The 27,094-nt window shown below is 37.7% G+C and overlaps 3 protein-coding genes across 8 annotated transcripts; 1 reads left to right on the top strand and 2 right to left on the bottom strand.

Moving 5' to 3' along the window:
• Window positions 1-976: 976 nt before the first annotated feature.
• On the top strand, window positions 977-9,851 carry fam83ga (family with sequence similarity 83 member Ga). 2 transcript variants are annotated; one of them, XM_079836434.1, is made up of 5 exons: window positions 977-1,611; window positions 2,618-2,695; window positions 5,451-5,575; window positions 5,676-8,694; window positions 8,803-9,608. In XM_079836434.1, the coding sequence occupies exons 1-5, from the start codon at window positions 1,153-1,155 to the stop codon at window positions 9,247-9,249; spliced, it is 4,128 nt and encodes a 1,375-aa protein (XP_079692560.1). In that variant the 5' UTR covers window positions 977-1,152; the 3' UTR covers window positions 9,250-9,608. The 2 variants fall into 2 exon arrangements, with proteins under 2 accessions (XP_079692560.1, XP_079692559.1); XM_079836433.1 differs by having other exon boundaries at window positions 979-1,611; window positions 2,618-2,785; window positions 8,803-9,851.
• Window positions 9,852-11,335: 1,484 nt separating this feature from the next.
• prpsap2 (phosphoribosyl pyrophosphate synthetase-associated protein 2) lies at window positions 11,336-17,437 on the bottom strand. Of its 4 annotated transcripts, none has more exons than XM_079827949.1 (11): window positions 17,352-17,433; window positions 16,403-16,683; window positions 15,766-15,818; window positions 15,346-15,412; window positions 14,744-14,916; window positions 14,505-14,620; window positions 13,505-13,560; window positions 12,825-12,973; window positions 12,666-12,736; window positions 12,437-12,583; window positions 11,336-12,361 (listed from the first exon to the last, which is right to left on the bottom strand). In XM_079827949.1, exons 5-11 carry the CDS (start codon window positions 14,895-14,897, stop codon window positions 12,203-12,205), a joined length of 852 nt encoding a protein of 283 aa, XP_079684075.1. In that variant the 5' UTR covers window positions 14,898-14,916; window positions 15,346-15,412; window positions 15,766-15,818; window positions 16,403-16,683; window positions 17,352-17,433; the 3' UTR covers window positions 11,336-12,202. The 4 variants fall into 4 exon arrangements, with proteins under 4 accessions (XP_079684075.1, XP_079684074.1, XP_079684076.1 ...); XM_079827948.1 differs by having other exon boundaries at window positions 11,342-12,361; window positions 16,523-16,683; window positions 17,352-17,431; XM_079827950.1 differs by lacking the exon at window positions 15,766-15,818 and having other exon boundaries at window positions 11,342-12,361; window positions 17,352-17,437.
• cln3 (CLN3 lysosomal/endosomal transmembrane protein, battenin) lies at window positions 17,352-25,652 on the bottom strand. Of its 2 annotated transcripts, none has more exons than XM_079827932.1 (15): window positions 25,375-25,652; window positions 25,254-25,290; window positions 25,083-25,179; window positions 22,817-22,894; window positions 22,585-22,664; window positions 22,229-22,314; window positions 22,074-22,146; window positions 21,177-21,320; window positions 20,925-21,085; window positions 20,757-20,809; window positions 20,154-20,222; window positions 19,986-20,041; window positions 19,138-19,231; window positions 18,861-19,001; window positions 17,352-18,773 (listed from the first exon to the last, which is right to left on the bottom strand). In XM_079827932.1, exons 1-15 carry the CDS (start codon window positions 25,421-25,423, stop codon window positions 18,657-18,659), a joined length of 1,335 nt encoding a protein of 444 aa, XP_079684058.1. In that variant the 5' UTR covers window positions 25,424-25,652; the 3' UTR covers window positions 17,352-18,656. The 2 variants fall into 2 exon arrangements, with proteins under 2 accessions (XP_079684058.1, XP_079684057.1); XM_079827931.1 differs by having other exon boundaries at window positions 17,492-18,773; window positions 20,757-20,845.
• Between the last annotated feature and the right edge of the window lie 1,442 nt (window positions 25,653-27,094).

Below are 27,094 nucleotides of genomic sequence, written 5' to 3'. Positions count from 1 at the left end.
GAAGCCACCATTTTGCACCATCATGTTAACTCCTCTACAGAGCGCTAGCTACTCTCTGCTGTCTCAGATGACGGCATATTTGTCCTGTGTCGGCCCCCGTAGCTTCTCACGTGCTTCGAAAGGGAGGTAGATGCCGCTTAAATGTACACAATTCACCTTTAAATAACTACTGCATATGAAGCAGTTTTGATACTTTCAAACTGAACTGAACCACAGGCTTTCTCTGTCATTTTTAATCATTTAAAAAATTTATAATTGTAAAATTAGACAGTAAATTAAAAATAATACAAACTTGTATTTACAAGTCGTGCACGACATAACTGCTCGTTTACCTTCAAACTAGCATAGAAAACTTCCCCGCTACTAAACAACGATTAGTAACAGCAAGGCTGCTTCCGAAACCTGGAAAATGCTGTCTTCGGAGGACTCATTTCAAGGCAGGAAGGCTTTAAGGCACGTCCGAATCTAATGTTAGCTTCACTTCCTGTCTCCTGGGATGCCTTCATCTCATCGAGTTCTGTAGGCAGCATATATCCTTCGCTGCCTTTGATATCCCACAATCCCGTGCGTTCCATTCTGTGACAGTTGAGCTACAAAAAAAAGATGGCGCATGAAATTGCGTTTGCTGGTCAGTTTGTGTGATTTAGACAACATTTTCCACTTCATTTCTAGTGAGAAATAACTAATGTAGTAATTAAATATTTGTTTTGCGCTCTCTCTATTTTGCTGTAGATCATTAAACTGTTACACAGCCTCAGAAGTCAGTTTTGTGAGGTGCCTTCATGCACAAGTTGCCTTACAAGTCATTGTCTGATAAGGCAGCGAGGCAACAAGTCAGCTGCCTAGGTTTTCGGACACAGCCCAAAGCTTGTTGGGCTTCTTTTACAATTGCTTGATAGTGAGTCACGTGACTGAGGTGTTCACGCGCTCACCTGCTCTTGCATCTGTGCGTGAAGTGAACAACACACACACACACACACACTTGACAGGATCGACTAGATGAGCAGAAGCGAGTGAATCGGATCATGTACGCTCGTGCCTTATTGTGTACTATTTAAACTTTTTAACATTGTTGGACTACACTTTAAAATTACAAAATTATACACAGCCAGGAGCATTTAAATGCTGTTAAAATAACGCCGAGTTCACGTAATGGCACTGTCACAGGTTCAGTGCCTTGATCACAATCACATCAACTTGCGCACTAACGAGTCCAAGCCGGAGTTCTTTTACAGCGAGGAGCAGAGAATCGCTCTGGAGATACTTATACATGACGGACAGGACGCCTTTGAGGACTACATCAAAACAAAGAACATCCGCTGCTTTCTATCGGACCTTGAACTTGAGAGGATTCTCAACACTGCGGAGGCATATTGCCCAGGTTCCCCTGATTATAACGCTGAACTGTACGGGGAAAGTGATGGGGAAGAGATTTCCCTGCAGTACTGGCCCGACCGCTCGGACTGCTCGATCCCACGGCTGGATATCGGGTGGATGGACCGGGTGTCCTACCGCGGAGTGACGCGTGTTCAAGTGTACACTCAACCCCCTTATGAGGGTCAGTCACATATCAAAGAGGTCGTTAGAAAAATGATCGGCCAAGCACAGAAGGTAGGAAATTAATGATAATTTTGTGATTTTTGTTGTGACTCACCGATGGTGAATAAGACTGATCAAAGTCCAGTGAACATGTAGAGATCTACACGTGTGCTTAAGCTCATAAAACAGGCGTGTGTCATTAGCAACCCTCTTGAGAGTGGTAGGGCTGGCCCAGCTGTAGCCTACTGCTGGGACTTTTGACTTTTAGAATTAAGTCAAAGTAAAAATGTTCATATAAAGTAAACAATAACAATTAAACAAACAAAACTACATTTTATATGTAGCTACACTACATAGCTCACATTGAAAGTTTGAGATTCTAAATCAATTAAAACGTTGGTAACACTTTATTTTACAGTGTCATTGTTACATGTTACATGCAATTACTATAGTAAAAACTATAAATGATGCATAATTAAAGCAGCTAACCCTAAACCAATCCAAACCCTAATCTTGACCCTATAGCAAGTACATGTAGTTACTTAATATTACTCAGTACTTAAATGTATAATTACAGTGTTACAAAGACACCTTAAAATAAAGTGTACCCAAAATGTTTTTTTTTCTTTCTTCAAATGTAAAAAAATTACTATGTGAACTCAACAAAATGCGGCAGATCTTGCTTCCACTGAAGCTTGAGATCCTCTTGATCATTTTTTTTTATCACAAAACATGCTGGAGAACATAATCATCAGGTTTTACACAAACTTCATGCAGTGCTCGAGTGTTTGATTCAACTTTTCACTCAAATTAGTATGCTGATAACATCATTTGTAATGAAATAAACATGACTGTTCTATTTGGGATAGTTCTCACGGTGTCCCATGCACTTTTCCAAATTTGCTGTTGTGATTACATAGAATTACTTTTTCAAGAATGTCCTTTTTTTCATCTGTGTGCTGTTTTATTAACATGAATTAATGTTTGGATTACAGTATGTTTTTGACAGATATTACAAAGCGCTGTCTTTTTTTGCCACAAAGTTTCTGTGTTTTCATTAATGCCTGTCCCTTTGCAGGTTATTGCAGTTGTCATGGATTTGTTCACAGATATTGACATCTTCAAAGATCTTCTGGATGCAAGCTACAAGCGGAAGGTTGCTCTGTACATTATGTTAGAGGTCACTGGAGTGAAGCACTTTCTGAGAATGTGTGAGAAAGCAGGCATGCACACTGGACACCTCAAGGCATGTCACAATTAATATTAGAAACTCATTTGGCCAACATAACTTAAGTACTCCAGATCAGAAAGTCTAATTTTCAAAACTGCTTGAGGCAACTGTTAGCGCTTATGACTCTTGATGCTCTTGTTTTGAGACAGAAACAAATTTCTGCTGATGATAGATCATTTTGCAACACATTTTTGAAATAACATAGAATCTTATTCTGTTTCAGTGATGGTACAGGATTTATACCAATAATTTGTTACAAACGTATTTACTTCAATCCATTTAGATATTCTATTATAGAACTTTATATGTGAATCAGGTGACCTGCAAATTGAGATATTAGCTTTTGTCTGTGTATCACCTAAAAGCACCACAAACCTAACAGCTCTGGTCGCATGCAAACAGGATGCTAAAATGTGAATAGTGATAAAGACATGATCACAAAAGGCTCATTGCTGCATTACCATCAATGTGCATAACAACATTCCAGAGATGTTATACAAAAGAAAATTTGTCCTTGTGTGTTTCCTTACTAATGTGATCATAATACTAAAAGACTTTCATTAATGAAAGCAAGTCTAACATACAGTATGTCAGAAACTATGGCTACATTCACACAGCAGCAGAATACGGTTGTCAGTCCTGTACTTGAGTCCTTAATACGGTTATGTTCACACACAGTGCGGTTATTTACAGGAGTGACAACTGCATTCTATAACCAAACCCACACCCGGGAATTTTCAGGACTCACAAAAGCAATCTCGGAAAACCTCTGCTGTGTGAACAGAACCGGACTGGACAACTAGTTGTCTATCATGTCATAGAGTGCGAGAGAGACGCTTTGCGATGCAAAAAATAAAGTGTCTACCGTGTGTTGCGGGTTTTCATGTGTGGTTTCGCTTTCGGTAACTTACACGTGACTCAAATGCTCCGCTCTCCACTCCAATATAAAAGCTGCTGTCGGTTAATGGAGGTTTTACAGATTAACTTTTTGATTTTTGGACTTTGTACTCTTGTCATTTCAAAAGTCAAGTCAAGTCACCTTTATTTATATAGCGCTTTTTACAATGCCGATTGTTTCAAAGCAGCTTCACAGTGTTAAACAGGAAAATAATGCAAAATAATTTGATTCGGCTGTACAGCCGCTCTGGAGAAAACGGTGATGCCATCTAGCTCATTTCAATCATCATATAGTGACAATGCGGGCAGATCAGTAATTTAGTTGAAAATCCCCCAACTGAGCAAGCCAAGCCAAAGATAACAGTGGCAAGGAACCAAAACTCCATCAGGTGGCATAATGGAGAAAAATAAACCTTGGGAGAAAGTGATACGACTTTTCAGTTTTATGGACATCACCATCTTTTATATTACTGCGGGTATGCTTGACTCCTGTTGCACATTCATACAGGCCGTATTCAAGATGCTACTGTAAACCGCTGTTTAAACAGGACATTTCGAGACTCACACCAGTAAGTAAATGCGGTTGTCAATTACCAAAAAATTACAGTGTGAACGTAGCCTATGTCTCAAAATTAAAAGGCATTTTTTACCTTTGTATACCTTTAAAGGGTTAGTTCACCCAAAAATGAAAATTCTGTCATTAATTACTCACCCTCATGTCGTTCGACACCCGTAAGACCTCCGATCATCTTCGGAACACAAATGAAGATATTTTTGTTGAAAGCTGATGGCTGAGAAAGGCTTTAGTTAGGCCTCCATTGGCATTCAGTACATTTACACTCCCAAGACCCATAAAAGGCACTAAAAACGTTGTTACAAAGTCCATCTCACCACAGTGGCTCTACAATAATTTTACGAAGCGACGACAATAGTTTTTGTGCGCAAAAAAAAATCAAAATAACGACTTTATCCAACTTGTTCTTGTCTTCTGTGTGTGCCTCCACGACGCATGCGCGAGAATATGACGTAGCGCCAGCATTCGGGAATCCATGGAATGCACGCTTTAGTCCCATTTGAGCACTACGCTGAGACCTAAAGCACGATCAATGTAGAATCCAACAGCTTAGATACGCGCGTCTTCCTCTGCTTGTAAACAAATCGCTTCTGGGTCATGTGTCCGAACGCCGGATCTGCGTCATATTCTCGCGCATGTGTCGTGGAGGCCTACACGGAAGACAAGAACAAGTTGGATAAAGGCGTTATTTTGATTTTTTTTTTGCGCACAAAAACTATTGTCGTCGCATCGTAAAATTATTGTAGAGCCACTGTGGTGAGATGGACTTTGTAACGACGTTTTTAGTGCCTTTTATGGGTCTTGGGAGTGTAAATGTACTGAATGACAATGGAGGCCTATCTGAAGCCTTTCTCAGCCATCAGCTTTCAACAAAAATATCTTCATTTGTGTTCCGAAGATGAACTGAGGTCTTACGGGTGTCGAACGACATGAGGGTGAGTAATTAATGACAGAATTTTCATTTTTTGGGTGAACTAACCCTTTAAATAACCCTCATGGTACACATAAAATCCTGTTTGTTTACAAATTTTAATTTGCTTCTCAATCCTTCTGGCAAAAAATAATCATTTCTGTCATACCTTAATATAATATTTGTCAGACTTTTGTATAAATGAAAATGATTTGCCATTGTGAGAGAATTTATTTTAGTTGTGGATATTTTTGTTTCCACGCATCAACCAAACATACTGAACTCTGTTTGTCCATCAGAACTTGAGAGTGCGTAGCATCAGAGGGGCAGAATTTTTCAGTCGATCCTCAAAGAGAGTGTGTGGAAGCCAAAGCCAGAAGTTCATGTTTATTGACGGAGACAAAGCAGTCTCTGGGTCATATAGGTAAGTCTGGTTTATGATTCTAACCTAACCTAATTTATGATTCTATTAGCTAAATACATCCATAATATATATAATTATTAAAGGTTTTCTTTATTTTCAGTTTCACATGGTCTGCCTCTAGACTGGACAGAAACCTCATCACTGTTATCACCGGCCAAGCAGTCGACACATTTGACACATTGTTTCAGGACATGTATGTGATGTCTAATGGAGTGTGCTTAAGCAAGATTAATCTGAGCAGTGAGCCTGAACCCGAGTTCCTCCCTCAGGCGGTACCCACTCCACTTCCCTCAGCAACCATGGCACTCAAGCTCATTAACCCAAAATACACTCTGGTCTCCAATTGTGCTTTCACTACCAACGGACCTGTATCTGACCATACAAGTGCCAAGAACAACATTTCCAAGAATCAGGCGGAAGTCATCAAACAAATAAAAGACACCCCAGTGGTGGCATCTGTTCACCCGGGACTTCTCAACTTGGAAAAGGCGAACATGATCAATTATGTGCCGACCTGGCCTGATCCTGACCCACCGAGTGATGTTATTGGTTTCATTAACATAAGAGACTCCAACAAGCCATTGCAAGCTCACCTAATGCGTTCAGAGCTCTTTGAAGTGTCTCAAGCCATCCGATTCAAGGATCCTTTTCATGAGCCAAAGGAGTCTATGTATCTGAGGGCTTGTCCTGGACCCATATCCCAAACTCTGTCTGACCCCGAAGCTGCAGCTCAGAAGCAAACACCAGGAGAAGTGCAGAAGAATTTTGATCAAAATCAACATCAAACAAGCAGCCAGAGTGAGGATCTTATCTTGCCTTCAGAAAAGCCGGAAACAGTGCATGTGCTTGCTTGTAATAATGCTGATAAAGAGAAACTATGTGCAATGGAAAAAGACATGTTTGACATCTCTACATCTTTGCAGAGTAAAAACATTCACGCCGAAAAAGACTGTCCCAATGCAATTTCCAATGTGTCTTTTACTAAAGACGATAGAGTTTCAGATACAAAGGAGACCCTGGATACTCCACAACCTCTGAAATGTCTTGCTCAATCCTCAGACAATCTTGATAGGAAATCCTCATCACCAGTGTACAACAAAACTCATTGCGATTTATTTGCAATTCCAGACACCCCTTTTGATGACCAAGTCTTAATTGATGTTGCCACTCAAGAACACAGCGATACAAAACCAAAGACAAACCAAAATGGCTGGAATCGTACACAGATGTCTAACTGTGACTCGAGCATCTCTTCATTGTCTGATGTATACTATGATTGTTTTAGCCCTGTTGCTGACTTAAGGTCTCTGGGAGATTTTTTTGTGCCTGAAAAAACACAAGAATCTTTGCATAATCCAATCAAAAATGGTCATCAAGAGCAGGAAGTTCCTCCCTCAAATTCAACCTCAACTCAAGATCATACAGATTTGGATAATAAACAGACGTTGTTTACTCCAAAACTTTTGAAAAGCTCATGCAGTATTGTCTTCAATTTCTTATCTACAGAGTTCAAAACAACAGCTACACCTTCCGAAGTCAACTTTGCCCAAGAAAGTGACAAAGGTATCATAATAAATGATAGTAAACTACCAGTCAAAAATAGCGAAACTTGCTATTTCTCACAGATTCCTAATGGTTGCTTCAATTTCTCTTCAACTTCAGAGGAGTACTTTGAATGCAGTGACACAGTGGGTTTGAATTCAGATATTCATGGTATGGTTCATGAGAAACCAGGCTCAGTTGAGAACTTCAACCTGAATAAACCTCTACAAACACTGAATCCCGTACTGGAAGCTATGCAACTATCTGAGCTAAACTGTCAGAACATGAAAGAAAAGGATGAACCTAAAATGGATTCTGGTCAGGAGCAGCCTGAATTGCAACACACACTAGAAATAACAACTGACAGTCAACTAGTTGCGGATGGAACTATGGCAGTTTTAGGGTCTGAAGATAATACTCAAACTCAACTGGATGAGAAAGTTCACAGACATCAAGAACAAGTGTCTGAAGTTATATCAGAGCCAGTAGTAGAGAGCAAATCAATGAGTAACTTTTTACAAGAACATGAGATAAGTGAATCTCACAAGATTTTAGAGAGTCTGGCAGAGTCTGTAGAGTTATCTGAGAAAGTTGAAAAAGAGCCATTGCAAGACTTGCAACTTGATGTAAGTCTAGATTTGCCTGAAATAGAACCACTGCAGGACTTACAATCAAGAAGTCTGGATTTATTATTTGAGGGAAAGCTTGTACAGTTAGCTGAGAACAATTCAAAACCGCAACTTAAGGACTTAGAATCTGATGTAAGTCGAGATGTAAAATGTGTGGGACAGACTGTAAAGTTAGCTGAAAAAACTGCAAAACTACCACTACAGGACTTCCAACCTGAGGTAAATCTAGATTTAATATGTGAGGGACAGTCTATACAATTGCCTGACACAACTACTAAACGGCCACTACAGGACCCACAGTCTGAGGAAAGTCCAGATTTACTACTTTCAGAAGTGAATGTTATCAGCAAACCACATTTGTCAACAGGCAGTGAATCTAGGAGCTCAATACTGCAAGTAAAGGCAGATATAATTCCAGAGGAGACTGAGGTAACAAAGTCTGTAGAGTTCCCTAAAAGTGAGGAACTGCAAAATACATTGACTTATTTAGATTCTGAATCAAATCATCCACCCAACCTCTTATCTGAAGAGCATGTGAATGAGCTGCAGAATGATGAGGCCAGTCCAGCAGTGTTAAAGATAAACTCTGAGGAGCACAATCCTCAAGAGAAACTGCCTGAACAGTTTGAAACCATTGAGCTGTTGATATTAGAGGATTCGGATCGCCAAGAGACCGAGCTGAACCATTCTGAACCCATAAGACCAAGAGCTGCACTGAGCAAAGAAACAAAGTTAAGCAAAACTGAGCCTATAGAACCAAAAACTGCAAATGATAGAAAACGCAAAGAGAAGAAGCAGGGTCATGATGCTTACAGTAGGAATAAGAGAGAAACATGCCACTCAACAGCTCTGGTTGAGGATAAACAAGAAGGGGAACATACTTGTTCAAATCAGATGAACAAGAACATGCTAGAGGCAAAATCCAAGCTGGAGTGTCTGGTTAGGAAGGTAAGAATTTCTTACTGTATTACCAAGAAGCAAGCTCTCAATTTGAATTCAATTTGGAGAACTGGATGGCGGATGATATCATTAAAAATGTTCCGTTCTTTATTCTAGCAACCACATCAAAGATCATCCAGAATTCCTATTCAAGCAAGAGGAGGGTTAACTAAGTCAACCATCAGCAAAGCAGACACTTGCTCATTTGGGCTTCGAGCTCCTAAAGCTGGCTTGCATAGCAAGCTGCCATCACTTGGAAAACCACTCGGGCAGAATAAGCCTAGCCTTACATTACTTTCATCTCCTGAAAAATTGTCCATAGGAGGAATCGCTCCAGTTAGGTCAACACAAATTCCTCAGAGACCCTCTCAGACAGTCCACTCACCACACAGTCCCATCTCTCCCCAAAAACAGCCTCAGGTCCAGCTGACTGCAACTAGGATCAGGCAGTCAGACCAGCCAAACGTTTCCAGGAAACGTTCTGCATCCATTACAAAATATAGTTGCTCTTCTTCTGGAATTTTATGTCCAGGACAAGTAAAGAAGTCTCCACCAAAGAACTAGGTTAAGGCAACAAAGTGCAGTTCGAATTCATTCAATTCATACTGACTTCACAAATGTAATGATGTTCAATAGAAATCAAAAAGCCAGTGTGTTATTTAAATGTTTTATTGAATTATGCAAGTTGTTTTATTCATTCCATTTAGCAAAACAGAATTTCACTACAATGCACTCAAGCTAACAGGGTTTTCCTTATACAAACAGTTTTTTTCTAAACTGAATGTTTTTCGATAAAGCTTTATGATTGTCCCTAAAGCTATCAATACTGTATGTAAATACTTTATTTTTTTCATTCAGCTTATTGTAAATGATCAATTATGGGCCTCATTAAATCGTCATATATAGTTGACCATTTGCATGTTATTTCCTGATTCTTTTATTGGCTGACTTTAGCTAATTGGTATACTAAAGAAACCACTGGATATGAGTGTTGTCTACTCATTTAGATTGAGTTCAGAATCTACAGACTTTGTTAAGTTGAAGATTAGAAACCCCCAGACTGTACACACGCATTTATTGAATTATTGAAATTTTGTCCCTTCTAGGACAGAGTTCACTTGATTACAGCTGGACTTTATTCCTTTGTTTCAATATAAAAAGATGGTTTACCGTTGTTTCCACTTATTGAAGCAGCTTCAAACATGATTTTACCCTATCACACACCACAACCTTGTTCAGTTCGGCTGGTGGCCTTGGACTGTCAGTGTTCTTGTGGTTTAATCAGCCATCATCTTGATGATGTAATTTTCCGGAAACTTCAGAGTTAATCATAAGTGAAAAACAGTTGTGTGCAGAACTGATGTGCAAAGATGGACCAGACAAGCAACTGCCACTGAGATGATTAGGACGCTAATGCTAATAGATAGCTTACTCCAGGTAATATAAACCTTCTTGTTGTTAACAAACTAGCCACCATTGTGCATCATTGTACAGTCTGACACCATTGTGAGTGTAGTGACTGTAGTGTTACAAAGTGTTAAGGCCTTAACTCTAGGAACCTTTGCTGTATGATTTACATGGAAGTTAGATTAGTCATACAGATATATCTCCAATAAAGTCTACATCAGTTTTATGCTTACAGAGCAGGCAAATAAGGGCCAAGTTTAGTGTTTACACATCACACAGTAATGGTGCAGTTGCATTTTGTTTTGCTAACCCTAATGCTTTCATTTTCTTAAAGGGATGGTTCACCCCAAATTAAAATTGGGTCCTCAAAATTTTAATTCAATAGGGTCCAAATCAACATTGGACTCCACTGACTTTCTTTGCAGCCTATGGACAAAAAATCACTGGGATATTTTTTTAATCATCTTTTATGTTCCACAGAAGAAAGAAAGTCATACAATTTGTAAAGCATGAGGGTGAGTGATTGAACAATGACAGAATTTTCATTTTTGGCTGAACTATGATCTTTGAAGCTAAGCTTGAGCAAGCATTTGTGGGCAACACAAGAATGGTTGCTCACTAAATACAGACATAAACATTTTCTGCCATAGTTACAAATATCTATAAGAAGTAGGCCTTCTTATAGATCCATTATGCAATCCAGCAAGAAAAGAGGAAATATCAGAGGATTTTTTGCTTCCCTGTGAAACTAACTGCAAGATTAGCTACTTGGGTCATACATCTTAAGCTTTGTAGAGCGGTACTTTCCATGACAGAAGTTTTTGCTGAAGCAGTATTTGCCATATCCATGTCAGTATTTTCAGCTTTCAAGGTGCTAGAGTCATTATGCTAAGAGGAACAGTCTTAATCTCTGCTGCTAATCTGTGTCATTTAATGAAATTAATAGAACTGTAGAGGATTTTCTCCAAGTCTGCATTCAAGCGACACCATAAAATCGAACCTATGACCTTGGTGTTAGCTGCTAGCATACTGTAAACGAATTTGGATAGGGAGTTCTGTGAAGTGTTGACTGCCCTCTGTTGGCTAATTTTATATTGGAGAACTTTACAGTAAACGTAGCATAACCAACATAAGGCAAGAATAGACTAGCATGGTACAACAAACTGGAAACTCTAGTTGTCAATCTTATCTCAACCAGCCTGAGAAAACGGTGGATCATTAACTAAACACTGCACGCATGACACCAGATGGTCTGTAAGTTATTTATTCATTATCATCAAGTGCTGTGAATAAATACAAAAGCCTTAAATATTAGTTACATAACAAAAACCCTGCATTTCATTTGAAAACGAGAAGTCAAGTTCTTAGAGGAAATATATTTAGAAATTCTGTCCGCTATGACCAAACATTTGAGGCAAAGATGCTTCAAAACAAATGGGCTCTCATGTTAAAGTGTTAGTAGAAGAATCTAGTAGGGGGAAAACATTCAATTCAAGTACATTAGTTTCAACCTTAAACGCTATATTGAGGTCTATGAATGTACCTTTGCCTTATACAAAATAATTATTGGATTTAACATCAGCACTACTTAGCATTACCAGACAGATACACAAGTGGCACAATAATTACACATATCATGAGGCACTGACACTGATATGTCACAGCATAGGTTTCATAAATGGTAACATTTTGTAATTGTTGGCCACATAGTAAAGTTGTCCATTATTCAATTATTTAAAAAAAGGCGCAAAGACAGAAGATCTACGGCTAAAAGAACTGAAGAGGTAATTTTAAACATCCAGTGGTCCTTCTTTTAAATATAGTACTTTAAAATCATATAAAAGTGCCAATATTTCAGATCAAGAGGTGGAGTATTCCTGCACTTCAAACCTCTGAACGCTTTGACATCAGCATTTTACACTGAAATCATGTAGCATCGCAGAACATCCCGGTTCTTTGAACGTACAATCATTTCAAAATATTACACATACAACGAGGTGAAGCAGTTATGATGGGCGACAAAAGGAAAAACAGTTAATGATACAGGCAATAGGGAGAGAAAAAGTCTTGACCTCAGTGCACAAGTTAAAACTGACTGTACGTGACCCTGCTAATCATCCATGCCTATATTACGAAAAAGGTAAGACATGGATTCTCCATTGTGGATGCGGCGAATGGCTTCTGACAGGATCATGCTGATATCCACCGTCTTGATCTTGGGACACTGGAGTTTTTGGATCTCGTGTGGAATGGTGTTGGTGACAACTACCTGTACAGAAAGACATCAGAAAGTCAGTTCATGACCACACACTTGTCACTCTGAACCTCGAATTAATGTGATGACCTCATCTATGGCGGACTCCTCTATTAGCTGAGGGGCATCTGAGGAGAGGATTCCATGAGTAGCCATGACAAAGATCTTGTAGGCACCCCTTTCTTTCAGAGTTTCGGCTGCGGCCAGAAAACTGTCGACATCGTCAATGATGTCATCCTAAAGCAAAGCAAAACAAAAAAGCTTCACAAGAGGGACTTAAAATAGCACTCTGAAGACATTCAAATCATCTTTAACTCACCACTATGATGGCAATTCGTCCACCTACATCACCCACTACAGTTATTGGGGGTTTTTCTTTGGGAATCAGCACTATACAAGAAAAAAGAAAGAGAATATGGAATAGTCTGGCAAAAATAATAAAACAGACTGAAAGAGTTTGCTGAGATGAGATTCTCACATGGTATCTCTAGGCTTGGATGGATGGCGCCAATGTTTTTGACAGTGGGTGGGGAATGACGTCCATCCACCAAGTCCGATTCGGCATCCTGGGCTTCACCGTGGATCACAGCGATGCCCAACCGCAATCTTTCAGCAAATGACTGGGCCCTGTGAAAGGACAGACACAGAATTCGTTTTCAAAGTTTTTTTCTCTGTGGCTCTACTCAACCGTTTTGACACAAACCAAGGAACTAACATGATGTCAGAAGAAAAACCAACTCCAAATCCTGTTATTCAGGAAATTAATAACCAAATTTACATAATTTTAAGACTTATTGCCCGCAGGGATTTTAGCTGAGTTCCCCTAGTGGGCCCAGTCCCCTGGTTGAGAACCCCTGTCTTACACTGTCCTCTTTAAAATACAACTTTGCACCTCACCCGTACAAATTTATTTGATACATCTAGATGATGTTTGTGAGCCCTAACCCAAGACTTGTATCACAATGTTTTTTTAATTTTGACTTAAAACCGAACGTTTATGCCATGGGAAGCATGATTGTAAAAAGAACAAGTAAACCAGTAGGAATTGATATATTGAAAAACATCTGAAAGCACACATCCTCATCTTCACTAGTCAACTACTCAAGACTATTTATTTTTTACATGACACGACACCACAAAAGTAAGATATGACTTTACCTTTTGGCTGATGCAGGAGATTTGGCCACAATTACAGCATTTCTGTAGTCAGGAATCTGAATGCAGAGGCAAAGCAAGTAAAAAAATATAATAAAACCATTTAAAAATCAAAAAGAAAAGGCAGACGTATACACACATATCATGCATTCATGTACAGCCAACGCTCATTACTAACTAATGGCAGATGACCTTCCATCTGAGCAAGAGAGAAAATGTATCATGAATAAATGAATGCATAATCTTGAGTGGAGGAATTTGTTCTGCGAAAATTCAGTGTCTGATTTTTATTTATTTATTTAACCAGGAAGGTCCCAGTGAGATATAATATCTCTTCTACCAGGGAGTCCGGGTCAAGATAAGCAGCACAAGAAAATGTTCATGACAGTATGCCACATGTATATCTAAAAAAAACAATACAAAACCTATTCAGCTTTTAAAACATTTACACCGTTCCATAAAAACAGACTTTAGAATATTTTTAAACAAGGCAAGAGATGGAACATATTTCATGTGTGGTATATACAATGAAGCTCATTCCATTCGGAACATAATTAGAAAAAGCAAATCTATCTATTTCTGTATGAAAAAATGGCATCTTGAGTAAAAGCGTATCTGTTGATCTACTAGTATTATAGATACTAGTACAGTATGTCAACAAACTAGAAATATACTCATTATAGAAATATACTAATTTACTCAGAAGAGCTTTTAAAATAAGTCAACATAATTTTGTTTCTCCTCAAGCACAATGAGTTAATTTCATATAAATTACAGTGATGTGTACAGACACTTGCACCAGTAACAAATCGTAAAGCAGCATGATAGACTACATCCAGTTTCTGTCCTGCTTTCTATTTATTAGCAGTAGCAACATAACATGGACGGACCTATTATTCAACCTGAAGACTTTGACAGGACAAACAGGAAGAACAACTACAGTATCTACTGGAATTTCGGATCTCATGCATGACATCCAGACAAGCGTTAAGCAAGTACCTACTTCTTCCTGTATGTACTGTAGCAGGAACGGTGAAGCCCGGAGATTGTCCACTGGAATGTTGAAGAAACCCTGGATTTCCTTTTGATGCAAATCCATAGTAATGAGATGAGTCAGACCTGCTCAAAGCCACAATGGACAGAGCGAACATACAAAGCAAATGAGTTAGAAGACTACAATTGCCCAGTGTCCTTATGAAACACAAATGAAAGGGCATTATAATGTCGGATGGACTAATTTACCTGCTTTACACATCATTGAGGCAAGTAGTTTAGAGACGATGGATCCTCTCTTCCTCATTTTGCACTGTTTGCTGTACGGGAAATAGGGGATGACGCCGATGATGTTCCGAGCACAGGACGTCCTGCAGGCGTACACCATGATGAGCAGCTCCATGATGGTGGTGTTAACATCCCTGCAGATGGTGAAGGAAGGAAGGTTTCAAAGACTGGGATTTAGGAAACCTCATTTGCATACATGGAAATTTGTATATCTAACATCAGCATTAATGTCAAACTGAGGGCTAATTTGCATCATGCCACACACTGGCTAGAGGGGGTTTAAGTTAAAAATAAAGAAATAAAGTTATTTGTGGTTGCAATGTCACTGAAAAAAGTTCCCCATTTTATAAATGTTTCTTTACAATTGGACTTTACATGTTAAACCAATAATATGTTAAATACTAATAAATAAATCAATAAAAATATTTAAAATGCCATTATTTATTAACAAAATTCTGATACGAATATGAATCTAAATTACACTGCCATATCGTTTTTTATTAAAGTGCTTTTACATGATGAAACAAGGATTGCCTCCTACTGTTGTATATAAGGCTTCTTACTTGGACACAGTCTGAATGATGAAAACATCTTTGCTGCGAACAGACTCTTCGATTTGGACCCGTGTTTCTGTGGGAAAAGAAATGTTACTTTAATAAAGAGATAACAAACAGACTGGCTATTTAAAAGTTTGCACAAAGATTTGACTGTGCAAGGAATGCTGGGAGAATTTCATCAGTGTCTGCATGTGGGAGTGTAAGCATATCTCCATTTCACAATACACAAGCCTGACCCAAAACAAAGACTGTCAGTTTAATTAGCCAATAGTCGCTCAGATCCCTGCTCTGTTTTGTCTACTCTCTCCAGTATGGCACGCAAAGAATGAACAACCACTTCAGCAAGCAGCCATCGCTAGTGTTAGTGTAGATGAGAAAAAAAATGCAGATATTTAATAGAAAGTTGAGCAGAAAACAGGCCTTCACCTCTGTTAGCCTCCTGATAGACCTGCACCTTCCCAAGTTCCACACCCAACCGCCTGTGCAAGAACAAAAGTTCAGGGGAATATGATGCAAAATAGAAGCTTAAACACACAGCAGAAATCACAGGAATCATCGGAAGACTAGAAATACCCATTGTTAAAATGTTAACATAACCATTGTTGTTTATTCTTTGCATGGAAATGGCAGCCTTTGTGAGATTCATCCAGACATACACTATCATTCAAAAGTTTGGGGTCCATATAAAAAATAAAATAAAAAAAGCCTCTTATAAATCACCAAAGCTGCATTTATTTGATCTAAAATATGCTCATTTGGTATTGGCAATTGGTGCTCAAGAAACAATATTATAAATGTTGAAATAAATGTTTATAAAAGTGACAACAGTTGTCTATGATTAATAGAACAGCATTTATTTAGAACATAAATCTTTTGTAACAACATTATTAATGACTTTACTGTCATTAATTTAATGCATCCTTGCTAAATAAAGGTATAATGTCTTATATTTAAAAAAGAAAACTTACTGACCACAAACCTTTGAACGGTAGTCTAAGTGTATTTTAAGGTAGGAAAAGACACCTCTTAGTGAAAAAAAAAAAAATCTTGATTTGGTACTAACCATTGGTACTCAAAAGAATACAGTTGTTCCAGCTGCTGTTGGAGAATGAATGTCTACCACTTTTCCTAACTACCCAATATAACTGGCATGTTATAATGGCAACCTCCAGTGGCAACTTACTCGGCTATCCTCCTGCCCAGCTCTCTGCTGGAGGGGTTGGAGTTGGCCGTGAAGATGACCAGGCCTCCTTTGGCGGCGCTCATGTCCTGTGGTTGTCTGGTGTCTACCTCTTGGGACTCAGGCAGTGGCTCCCTGGGCACCCAGGCACTGCTGAGTCCTTCCTATCAACAGGACCACATGCACACTGTTAGTTTAACACACACAGACACTTCCTGCAAGAACAAAGGGAAGATGGCATGTTTGCACACACGAACCAACCAAGACTCAATGAGAAATGTGCACACAGATATGACTAATGCTGCCTTCACGAGCTATCGGAAATTTGGTCATTCCGACTTCTGACGTCGTGATTACGAGCTCATTGCATTCAAGTTTCAAAATGTGAGGGCGTTCATGTGCAATTTTTACCTAGGAAACTCGTATTTACGATAATTCCGAGAGCACGTGAAGGCAGCATAACCACTGACACATAATTACAACAGACAAGCGACTTCTGACTGAGTCTGGGCGTTCGTGAATCACGATTCGTGACTAGTGCACCCTCATAGAGTCGGGCATGTCATGATAATCCAGTATGAATTAATAACACGACATCCACAGTACAGAATACTCACAGAATACAGAAGTGCCACATGAACGGCCCAAACTTAAACAAAATCATTATGCTAAGTTTACCAAGTCCACTCATTCATTATGCTGCTAAGCTAGCTAGACCTTTATATAACTAAGGATAAGAAAGATCAATTCAGTTATAGACATTAATATTAGGGGAACATCATTTGTTCTTCTGAGTTTTATTTAGCAAACCAAAAATATTGTCAAATCTCACCAGTTTTGATCTTTTAATCGATCCCTCCGCCTGGTTTACTGTATCATATGCCACAATGTGAACATTGCTACCTTCGAAAAATACCCAAGATGGCAGCTACACGAACAGTTTTCAAAATAAAAGTCATTTGTTGACAAATAACATGGGCAATATGCATTTCTTTAATGTACGTGTATACAACTGGTCACCGTTTTTATTCACATTTTAGCTTATTTTTTGCTGCTGTTTTATCATGCTGTGTACAAAAGTCCATGTATTGTCTCAATTAATATGAGGTTGTAAAACTGGTGTTGGCCTAATGTAATGTAAAAATCAAATGTAAATGTACCATACATTTAAAACGAGTTCTTATTAAAATAGTGTTTTTATTTTATGGGTACATATTTGTGTGTAATTTCATAATTACTTTGAAATCTGGTTAAAGTTTTTTTTTTTTTTAAATGCCAGTCACGTTACAAACAATGAACATGAACAATGAAGCAATTTCCAAAATATGGTATACAAAACTGTTGAACAAATATAGACAAGTAGAAAGTACAAGTAGAAAAAGAAAATATACAGTTTACTATATAAAAGAAAGAAAGAACCGTAACAACAGAAAAAGAGACAGGTTTGAGATCATTGTACAAATAACATAAAATCTTTGAAATCCGGTTAAAGTGTACTGTCAACTCAGAGCTGACTGATGAAGACAAGTCACATGATTAGTTTAAATGTGTAAGCCAGACACCAACACCATAATCACAGACATCCCTTTACTGCAACTCTGTACTACCATCTAGTGCCCGGTTATAATATTTTTCCATTACTCAATTTGTTGCATGAAGTTAAATTGAAACATCACATGCAACTAGCAGGGAATGGGAAATGAAAGCAATGAATCTTAAGAAAGCAACACACAGCTGCCAAGTCTGCAGACGTTTGCTTAATAAGTTAAATTGCAAAACCAAGGGTGAGGACCTGCAACCGTCACCATTAGCCACAAAAAGAGAAATGAAAATGCTTTATAACTCAAGGCAGTAACATTTCATCGACTAGTTGGGGATTTTCCGATAGGGGTCATGAGAGCGACACACAAGTACCTCAAGCTAAATATTTTAATACTTAAAGAATCATTTTAGGAAACATTATACATTTGATTCCAGGATTTTTAGTTACAAAGAAGATATTAATTTAAATCATAATATATTAGTCCGAAGCTCAAATGGAATGTACTCTGATATTTTTTGATCAAGGTGTTAATGTTAAGAGGATTTTCCATGACAAAAATGTCTTTATCTTTCACAAACACACATTGTCATTCACTCATAAAGAGCAGAAATACTGGTGAACTGGAAAGGAGACAGCTACAGAGAGAGCGATTCCCAGACTGTCCCCTACGCTTGCTGCAGCCATGGCAAACTCTCTGTCCCGCTCGGTGGTCTGTCCAGAAACACAGCGTAAGAGAATGCTTTAGAGATGATACATGTTGATCTAATCAAAGGAATGAGTTGAATGAGGTTCACATACCTCCTCACGGATGAAATAGAAGGTATTCACATAGGCTGCTCCTCCCAACAGACCCTCATAGAGGACAATAATAAAGACCACCCATGGGTAATGCAGGAACTGGTAATATACGGCAAAACCCAACAGAACAGCATTCACACACTAAAGAGAGAGAAAGAGAGAGTAATATGTGTCATGTAGAGTTTTAAATATGTTTACTATCGTTTTGTATTTACTGTTGCATATGTATGATGAGTTTATGTACTGTTGTGTCTTGTGCACCAGCTCCAGATCTCACCTGTAAGAGGGACATAATGAAAATTTTCCGGATCTTAAAACAGACAAGAGATGTGCGGGAAGCAAACACTCCAATCTGGTAAAGTGTCTGATACCTGCAGAGGAGAGATAATGACGCACATTGAGCATTTGCTGACATTTAAACTGAATGAAACAACATTATAGTTCATCCCAAAATTAGAATTCTGTCATCATACATTCACCCTCATGTCAAAAAAATTATGTATATATGATTAGGCCACAATGGTACCTTATTTCGTTTGATCATTTTAGAAAGTGTATTATTTAAATCAAACAATCTTTGTGTATCTATATTTTTTCTATTCTTTCTTGTCTATTTGTATTTTTTTCTTTTCTTTTAATACCTTTGTAAAACTTGGTTGAATATGTTTTTTTTTTTTAATAAATCAATTAATGCTTTTATTATTTAATGCCTTTAAATGCTTTTATTCAGCAAATATGCATTACATTTATCAAAAGTGTAAAGACGATTATAATGTTACAAAAGATTTCTTTTAACTTTCTATTTATTAAAGAACCCTGAAAACAATGTATCATGGTTTACACAAAAAATATCAACATAAAAAAATAAAAAATTGACCATTAAATCATCATACTAAATTGTTTTCTGAAGGGTCATGTGAGTATTGATGCTGAAAATTCAGTTTGCTATCAGAGGAATAAATTACGGTTTTAAATATATTAAAATAGAAAACATTTAAATTGTTGTAATATTTTACAACATTATTGTTTTCACTGTTTTGAGATCAAATTAAAGAAGTACCGACCTCAATATTTTGAACAGTAATGTAATTCAAAGTCATGACAGAGATATGTGAGGTGTCCTACCAGCGATATTGTTCTGCATGTGAGAGTGGAGATTCAGGAAAGTAGAGCAGCTCCAACTAATGAGAGATTAATAAATATATATATAGTGATATTGAGCGATCACAGGTAGTTTTGCTGGTGTCTCACTCTTTTTGACTGTTATCTGAGACTGTAACAGAAAACACTCACCAGTCCCTGGTTAATAAAATACTCAGCGAAGTAAACCACACTAAGAGGAAAAATAAACTTCAGCAGACCCTGAAAGAGATCATATGGGTGAGAATACACATTGCAATAAATAATAGAATCAAAGAGGAAGTGCATTTCCTGACTGCAACGCAACAAGGTGCAAATAAAAAAAAAAAATACACAAAGTCATAAAAAAAAATTGCAACCTCAAAAGAAATAAACAGCATTTCTGATGTTCAGTGGCCTAGAAAAAAATAAGTAAATGGTAAATAAGGACACTGAGATCACATGACTAACTCTCAATATTACTAATTTTATCTCAGTAATTCTAAACTATTGTACTAGGAATACAAATTGTAGGGAAAAATAATCATGTGACAAATTTGACGATATGCTAAAAATGATAATAAAAATGTTGCACTGCATCCATCCTGATAGGTGTCAGTATAAAATCCAAGGTCTGTGAATAAATAAATCATATAATATATATAAATAAAATGCACTTTACCTATTTATAGACCAAAGCAGATGCAATATCATTTAAGCAGACAAGAAACACCAAACTGAGTCTCATATACAGCAGATGCACACAGCACGTCTAACCTTAATAATGTATATTTGGTCAGTGAAGGTCAGGGGTCCGATGTGATGGCCCTCTGTCAGAAGGAAGAGAGCATGCCCTGTACAGTTATCTGAATGGACCATCATACACATCATCATCAGAATGAAAAGGTGCAACAATACAAGCAAACAGTTCCTAAACGTACACACCTTGTTCTTCCGGAGATGGCTCAGAGTCCTCATCAGTATCAGTCTCTTCCTCAATTAAAGGACGTCTCTCCTGGGAGTTCGCCCTTCTGGAAGAACCGTGGCCAACCTCGTCCCGTCTCCACTGTGGGAATGAGGGTGGGAACACCAAGAGGAAGAAATAGCTAGAAAAAAAATCATAAGAGGAAAAGATATGTTTATGCAATCAATTTGGTAAACAGGTACAACCCAGAGAGTTGAGAAACGTATTCTGACCTAACAGCCAAAATAACAGGGACAACCAGCATGATCCATAATGTAACTTGGGGTGTCAGACCAGCCTGTGTAAATGCGGAGTAGAGGAAAGCTCCAGCTACTCCTGCTGCCCCCGTGCCGGACCCCCAGCCACTTAACACATCCCTTAAAGAGACAGAAAAAGAGACGAAAATATTGAAACAGCAAGTAAAACTGAGATCAGTGACTAGGGCTTTGCTATATAATACAGCGGTCTTCAGTGTTACACGAATATTTCAGATTATTATCAATGTTGAAAACAGTTCTGCTGCTTAATATTTTTGTGGAAATCTTGATTTTTTTTCAGGATTATTTAATAAATAGAAAGTTCATAAGAACAGCATTTGTTTGAAATAGAAATATGTAACATTATGAATGTATTTACTGACACTTTTGATCAAATTAATGCATCCTTGCAGAATAAAAAGTGTTAATTTGTTTAAAAATATTTTACAGACTGCACACTTTTCAATAGTAGTGATAGCATAGAATACCCAGATGACCTACTAAATTTCACAAAGTGTGCAGTACACTAGATGCAGCATTGTTTGCCTGTGTGTGTGTGTGTGTGTGTGTGTGTGTGTGTGTGTGTGTGTGTGTGTGTGTGTGTGTGTGTGTGTGTGTGTGTGTGTGTGTGTGTGTGTGTGTGTGTGTGTGTGTGTGTGTTGGCTCATATTGGATCAAAACAGCAACTCCTGTCACTATCACAGATAATACCTGAACATGCACAAAATGAAATGACCAAAAGACTAACATAATAAGGTTATATTAATATAAATAATTGTTACTTTTCACTTCAAAAATAGTGCATACTGTACAGCTACAAAAACATCCCATTACAAAACTGTTTGAATGAATGAAGGAGTTTCAAGGCGCTACCTGCTAAAAAACACAGAGAGGGAAAGGAAGGAAAGCTCCCCCAATCCTGAGCTAATACTGGCAAAGACGACACCTGAGGAAAGATTCAGAAGTTCACTTAGATCACATCACTTAGATATCATTTAATCCAGTACAAAAGAGGTCATGTTCATTACCAGTTATGCTCATCCATATAGTTGAAGAAAATGACACCACCAGGAAGCTGATTACTGCCGTAAAGAAGCACACCAAAACACGGAAACTGTTCATAATAAAAGTGAAAAGAAAATTATCAAACTTATTCATTAACAATTAAAGGGATAATTATTTTTTTGTCTTCCACAGAACTATCCTTTTAACAGAAAAAAAAAAACTGTACAGGTCTACAAACAAACTTTGTTAACAGGTTTGACATTGATTCCTCACTATTGCATACTATGTATCCATCTCTTTGCATGACATAATTGCAACATCTACACAGCTAAACCAGTCTGAAGATGACATCAAATAAATAAGTGCTTGTCAACTTTACCCATAAGGCACTTTGTGTATATAGAAAGGTGCTGTGAATTTGATTATGAGGGTGGGTAAGATATCAGCCAACAGCACAGCCTAGAAACAGAAAGAAAACAAAGTGTCACTCCCTGAACAAATGTTTAAACATACACTCAAATGCCAAGACAATATGAGAAACAGGTTGTTGAACAGGGACAGTTTGAACAGTGGAAACAAAGAATGGTAGTGAGAAAGAAAGACAGACGTACTGCAGTAGACACTGGATTGCAGTCATACCGGCTGCTGCTGTTCCTGATCTCTATGTGAGTGCCATTTGGAGCTGGAGTCTAGAAAGAAAAAGAAACATGAGTAGTCAGGCCTTGTGGAAAAAGTACATTTCATAATAGTATAGTATAATATAGTTTAAAGAATATTTAGCCATGTGAAAAAGTTAGGACACCCTATTGAATTCCATGGTTTTCTGTATCAGGACATAATAAAAAATCATCTAGTGCTTGGCAGGTCTTCAAATTTGGAAAAGAAAACCTCAGATGAACAACAACACATGACATATTACACTGTGTCATTATTTATTTAGCAAAAATAAAGTCAAGAAGGAAAAACCATGGGTGACAACGTTTGGACACCCTGTCATTCAATGCCTGTAGATCCACTTATAGCAGCAATAACTTGAAGTAATCAAGTTTACAGCGTTGCTTCAGTTTGTTGAGGTTTACAGCATTGCTTCAGTTTGTTGAGGTTTACAGCATTGCTTCAGTTTGTTGAGGTTTGGCCCAATTTTAGCCAAGCTTTAGCTGTCGGATAGATGGTCTCACATTTGACTCTAGAATACTTTGGTATACAGTCGAGTTCATGGTCGACTCAATGACAGCGAGGTGCCCAGGTCCTGTAGCTACAAAACAAGCCCAAAATCATCACCCCTCCACATGCAAGCTTGACTTTTTGTATGAAGTGTTTGTGCTGATATGCTCTTTTGGTTTTTACTAAATCTGGCGCTGTGCATTATGGCGAAACATCTCCACTTTGGTCACGTCTGTCCAAAGGGCTTTGTTCTAGAAGTCTCGAGGTTTGTTCAGATGCAACTTAGTTGTTTTTTTTAGAGAGAAGAGGCTTTCTCCTGGCAACCCTTCCAAACATGCCATACTTAACATTCATGAACTTTAACATTTAACATGTTAACTGAGGTATGTAGAGTCTGAGGTGTTGATGATTGATGGCAGCAACAATTCCTTCTCTAAGATCATTGCTGATGTCTTTCCTCCTTGGCATTGTGTTAAGACACATCTGAATGCTCCAGACCAGCAAACCGCCAGAACTTCAGCTTTTATAGAGGTGATCATACTTGCTGGTGATCAAAGGCATTTGATTAGCAGTGTCTGACCATTACTTACCCTCTTAATTCCTATGTTAACAGTAAGGGTGTCCTAACTTTGTCGCCCATGGTTTTTCCATCTTGACTTTATTTTTGCTAAACAAATAATGACACAGTGTAATATGTCATGTGAGGTTTTATTTTCCAAATTTTAAGACCTGCCAAGGACCAGATTTTTTTTTTTTTTACCAAACCCCAATACAGAAACCATGGAATTCAATAGGGGGTCCAAACTTTTTTCTCATGACTGTTTTAAGTGTGAACTGAATGTATTGTTTTCAGAAATTGTATTCTAGTTTAAATACATAATAAATGCAATTAGTTAAACGTAAGAGTGTTTTTGGTATACTTGAGTAGGACTTACACACATCTACACACAGTAAATCTTTATCCCCCAGTTTCACAGACAGGGTTTAAGTCCCAGACTAAAATGAATGTTAAGCTGAAAGTAACTTCCACTGACATATCTTAAATTTTGTCAGTGCCATTGTTTTGTCTCCAGGTGAACATCAGTAATGTTTATAAAAGCTATTTAAATGTCCTAAATAAGGCCTAATCCTGGCACTCTCTGTGAAAGCAGGCCTATATGTAATTTCATAATTACTTCTATTGTCTTTGAAATATGATTAAAGTGTACCGCCATAAGCATTAATGGTAAACTAAAAGGTAATGTCATGTATTTAAGTATATTTGTGATGATGAAGTTGCAATTTAGTGCATTTAAAATATATCTACTTTAAATATTTAGTATGCTAGTGCATTTAAAATATATTTGCTTTAAATATTTAGTATGCTAGTGCATTTAAAATATATCTACTTTAAATATTTAGTATGCTAGTGAAACATCAAAATAATAACTGTACTTCTTAAAAGCATGACAAAACAATATTAAAACATAATGATTTAAAATGTGACTATTATAAACTGCACTTTTTAAAAGTATTAAAACACTCTCTTTAAGAACACGAGCCCCTTTTTTACATTAATTATGTTATTTGCGTTGTAATGTTTTAAAAATATACTTTTAAGATTCAAAGTACACAACACAATTAAGCACACTTCTTTTTTCACAAGGGAAGGATGAAGTTGTGGTATCTTTTTTTTTAGCAATGTAATCATAGCCAAACTCAGAAATATCTTACGGGTGCTGTTGTGTTTTGAGATTCCTGTTTTTGTAAGATGTCATGTGCTGCACTCAGCATCACCACATACGCAAAGTTATTGCAAAGCCCCAGTAACCTAGATAGAGATAATGAAGATTAGTTTACATGTTGCGTATCACTTTAAGCAAAGTTGACAGAAGATTCACTTACCAGAACCCAATGCAATTTCTCCAGCGCTGAAAACGACCTACGCAGAAAAACACACGTCATGATAAAAATGCTGATTTTATAAATCATAAAATAATGTTAAAGTGCCATTAAAGCATCCTACCTTCAGTGCCAGCTGTAATGACAGGGTCAGAGTTTAATGCTCGATCCATTGCGACCTTTCGCAGTGAAAAACTGCCACATACAGCAAACTATTTCTCTCGCTGCGAGTTCAACTGCCGACATTCATAAAAACGGTGTACCTGAATGACCATTGCTCACTTGCAGCGGCGTAATGTCAGATAAACACACCGACACGAATCCACTGTCTTCCACTTTCATTGTAAAATGAAGTGACAAATCACAACAGTACAGGGTGCTGCACAGAAATAGATCCGACTGAGCGCACTGCTGCGAGGAGTAAATAGTTCCCATCGACGGCAGTGACTGTTCTCATTGCACAATACATAAATGTGGATTTATTCTGATTATTTTGCATTGTTTTAAATTATTTTATGTAATGTAAGCTTGTAACTTTATTTTAGGGTTCAATTATCAGTATTAACTAGTTGCTTATTAGCTATTTAGCATGCATATTACTAGGATATTGGCTGTTTATTATTATTATAAAGCACATATTAATGCCTTATTCTACATGACCTTATTCTACATCCCTTAATCCTACCCAATACCTACACTACAGAAACTACTTTACTAATTATTAATAAGCAGTAGCCTAAATTAGTTAAAGCAAAAGTCGTAGTTAATAGTGAATATGTGTTCCCTATACTAAAGTGTTTCCCAATAAACATCATGTTTACACAGCACACACTACACCTCTGCCCTTACTTTCTCTCAACACGGGGACAAGAGAGGTGTGAGTCAATTAAAGGAGGAAACGTGCGTTACTTATTTCAAAAAGTAACTCAGATATTTTGTTGTAATCTAAAAGTAATGCATTACTTCACTACTTGAAAAAAGTAATCGGATTACGTAACTTTGCGATACTTGTAATCTTGGTTTCTGTAAGAATTTTGTCAGATATCACTGCTGCAGAATATAGGCCCTGGCACAAAAAAAGTAATACGAGCGGCCCACAGTTTTAAGCTAATCAGAAAATTAGTCATGCACAGCTGGTGCAGCCCTTTTCAAATTGTAATGATACATTTCCACAGTTTATTATTATTATTATTATCATCGTAAATCTAGCAACTTTATTTTCATTCTTTTAAAAAATGTTACATTTACAGCCTAATGGTTAGAGAGTCAGACTTGTAACCTGAAGGTTGCGGGTTCGATTCTCAATACCAGAAGGAAACCACTGAGGTGCCCTTGAGCAAGGCACCAAACCCCTAATCACTCCCCGTGAGCCGTAGTGAATGGCTGTCCACTGCGCTGAGACCGGGTGTGTGTGTACACACTGTTCCTAATGTGTGTGCACTAACTTAGATGAGTTAAACACAGACGACATAATCCAAGTTTGGGTTACCATACTTGGCCTTCACTTCACTAGGCCTACTTTATGTTTTTATTTACTATTTGCATTACCAAAAAACTAGCTAACACTGCCGTGAGGGTGTGTGCTGTGAGATACACCCTGAGAGAATGAGAGTAAGATCTTTGTTTCTTCTGACTTTTGTAATCAGTTTCTCTATGTTTCCCCCACTCTTTTGGAAAGTTGTTTAAACGCCATCATGGATTATTTTTAATTTGGGATCAAATGGGAATGTAAAAATCAAATTTTCAGTTGCCTCCCATTAGCCACCATAGAAGTTTACTATTCACAGTAGCCTACTTTAAGAATATTTGTACCATCTGAACAAATATTTAACATTATAGTTACC

This window comes from Gobio gobio, assembly GCF_949357685.1.
Source record: "Gobio gobio genome assembly, chromosome: 1".
Classification (NCBI taxonomy): domain Eukaryota; kingdom Metazoa; phylum Chordata; class Actinopteri; order Cypriniformes; family Gobionidae; genus Gobio; species Gobio gobio.
Note: the sequence above shows the minus strand (reverse complement) of the source record. Positions and strands in the feature narration are given on the sequence as shown.

What these genes read in the sequence shown, in the direction of transcription:
- cln3 (XM_079827931.1), bottom strand. Translation starts at nt 25,423, where the DNA reads ATGGATCGAGCATTAAACTCTGACCCTGTCATTACAGCTGGCACTGAA. An exon ending in CCTGTTATTTTGGCTGTTAG is followed by an intron (nt 21,086 to 21,176) that starts GTCAGAATACGT and finishes TTTTTTTTCTAG; the next exon opens with CTATTTCTTCCTCTTGGTGT. An exon ending in TCATTATGTCCCTCTTACAG is followed by an intron (nt 19,002 to 19,137) that starts GTGAGATCTGGA and finishes CTCTCTCTTTAG; the next exon opens with TGTGTGAATGCTGTTCTGTT.
- fam83ga (XM_079836433.1), top strand. Translation starts at nt 1,153, where the DNA reads ATGGCACTGTCACAGGTTCAGTGCCTTGATCACAATCACATCAACTTG. An exon ending in TGATCGGCCAAGCACAGAAG is followed by an intron (nt 1,612 to 2,617) that starts GTAGGAAATTAA and finishes GTCCCTTTGCAG; the next exon opens with GTTATTGCAGTTGTCATGGA. An exon ending in TGCACACTGGACACCTCAAG is followed by an intron (nt 2,786 to 5,450) that starts GCATGTCACAAT and finishes TTTGTCCATCAG; the next exon opens with AACTTGAGAGTGCGTAGCAT.
- prpsap2 (XM_079827948.1), bottom strand. Translation starts at nt 16,605, where the DNA reads ATGAGCGCCGCCAAAGGAGGCCTGGTCATCTTCACGGCCAACTCCAAC. An exon ending in GACGAATTGCCATCATAGTG is followed by an intron (nt 12,584 to 12,665) that starts GTGAGTTAAAGA and finishes GCTTTGCTTTAG; the next exon opens with GATGACATCATTGACGATGT. An exon ending in AGGAGTCCGCCATAGATGAG is followed by an intron (nt 12,362 to 12,436) that starts GTCATCACATTA and finishes CTTTCTGTACAG; the next exon opens with GTAGTTGTCACCAACACCAT.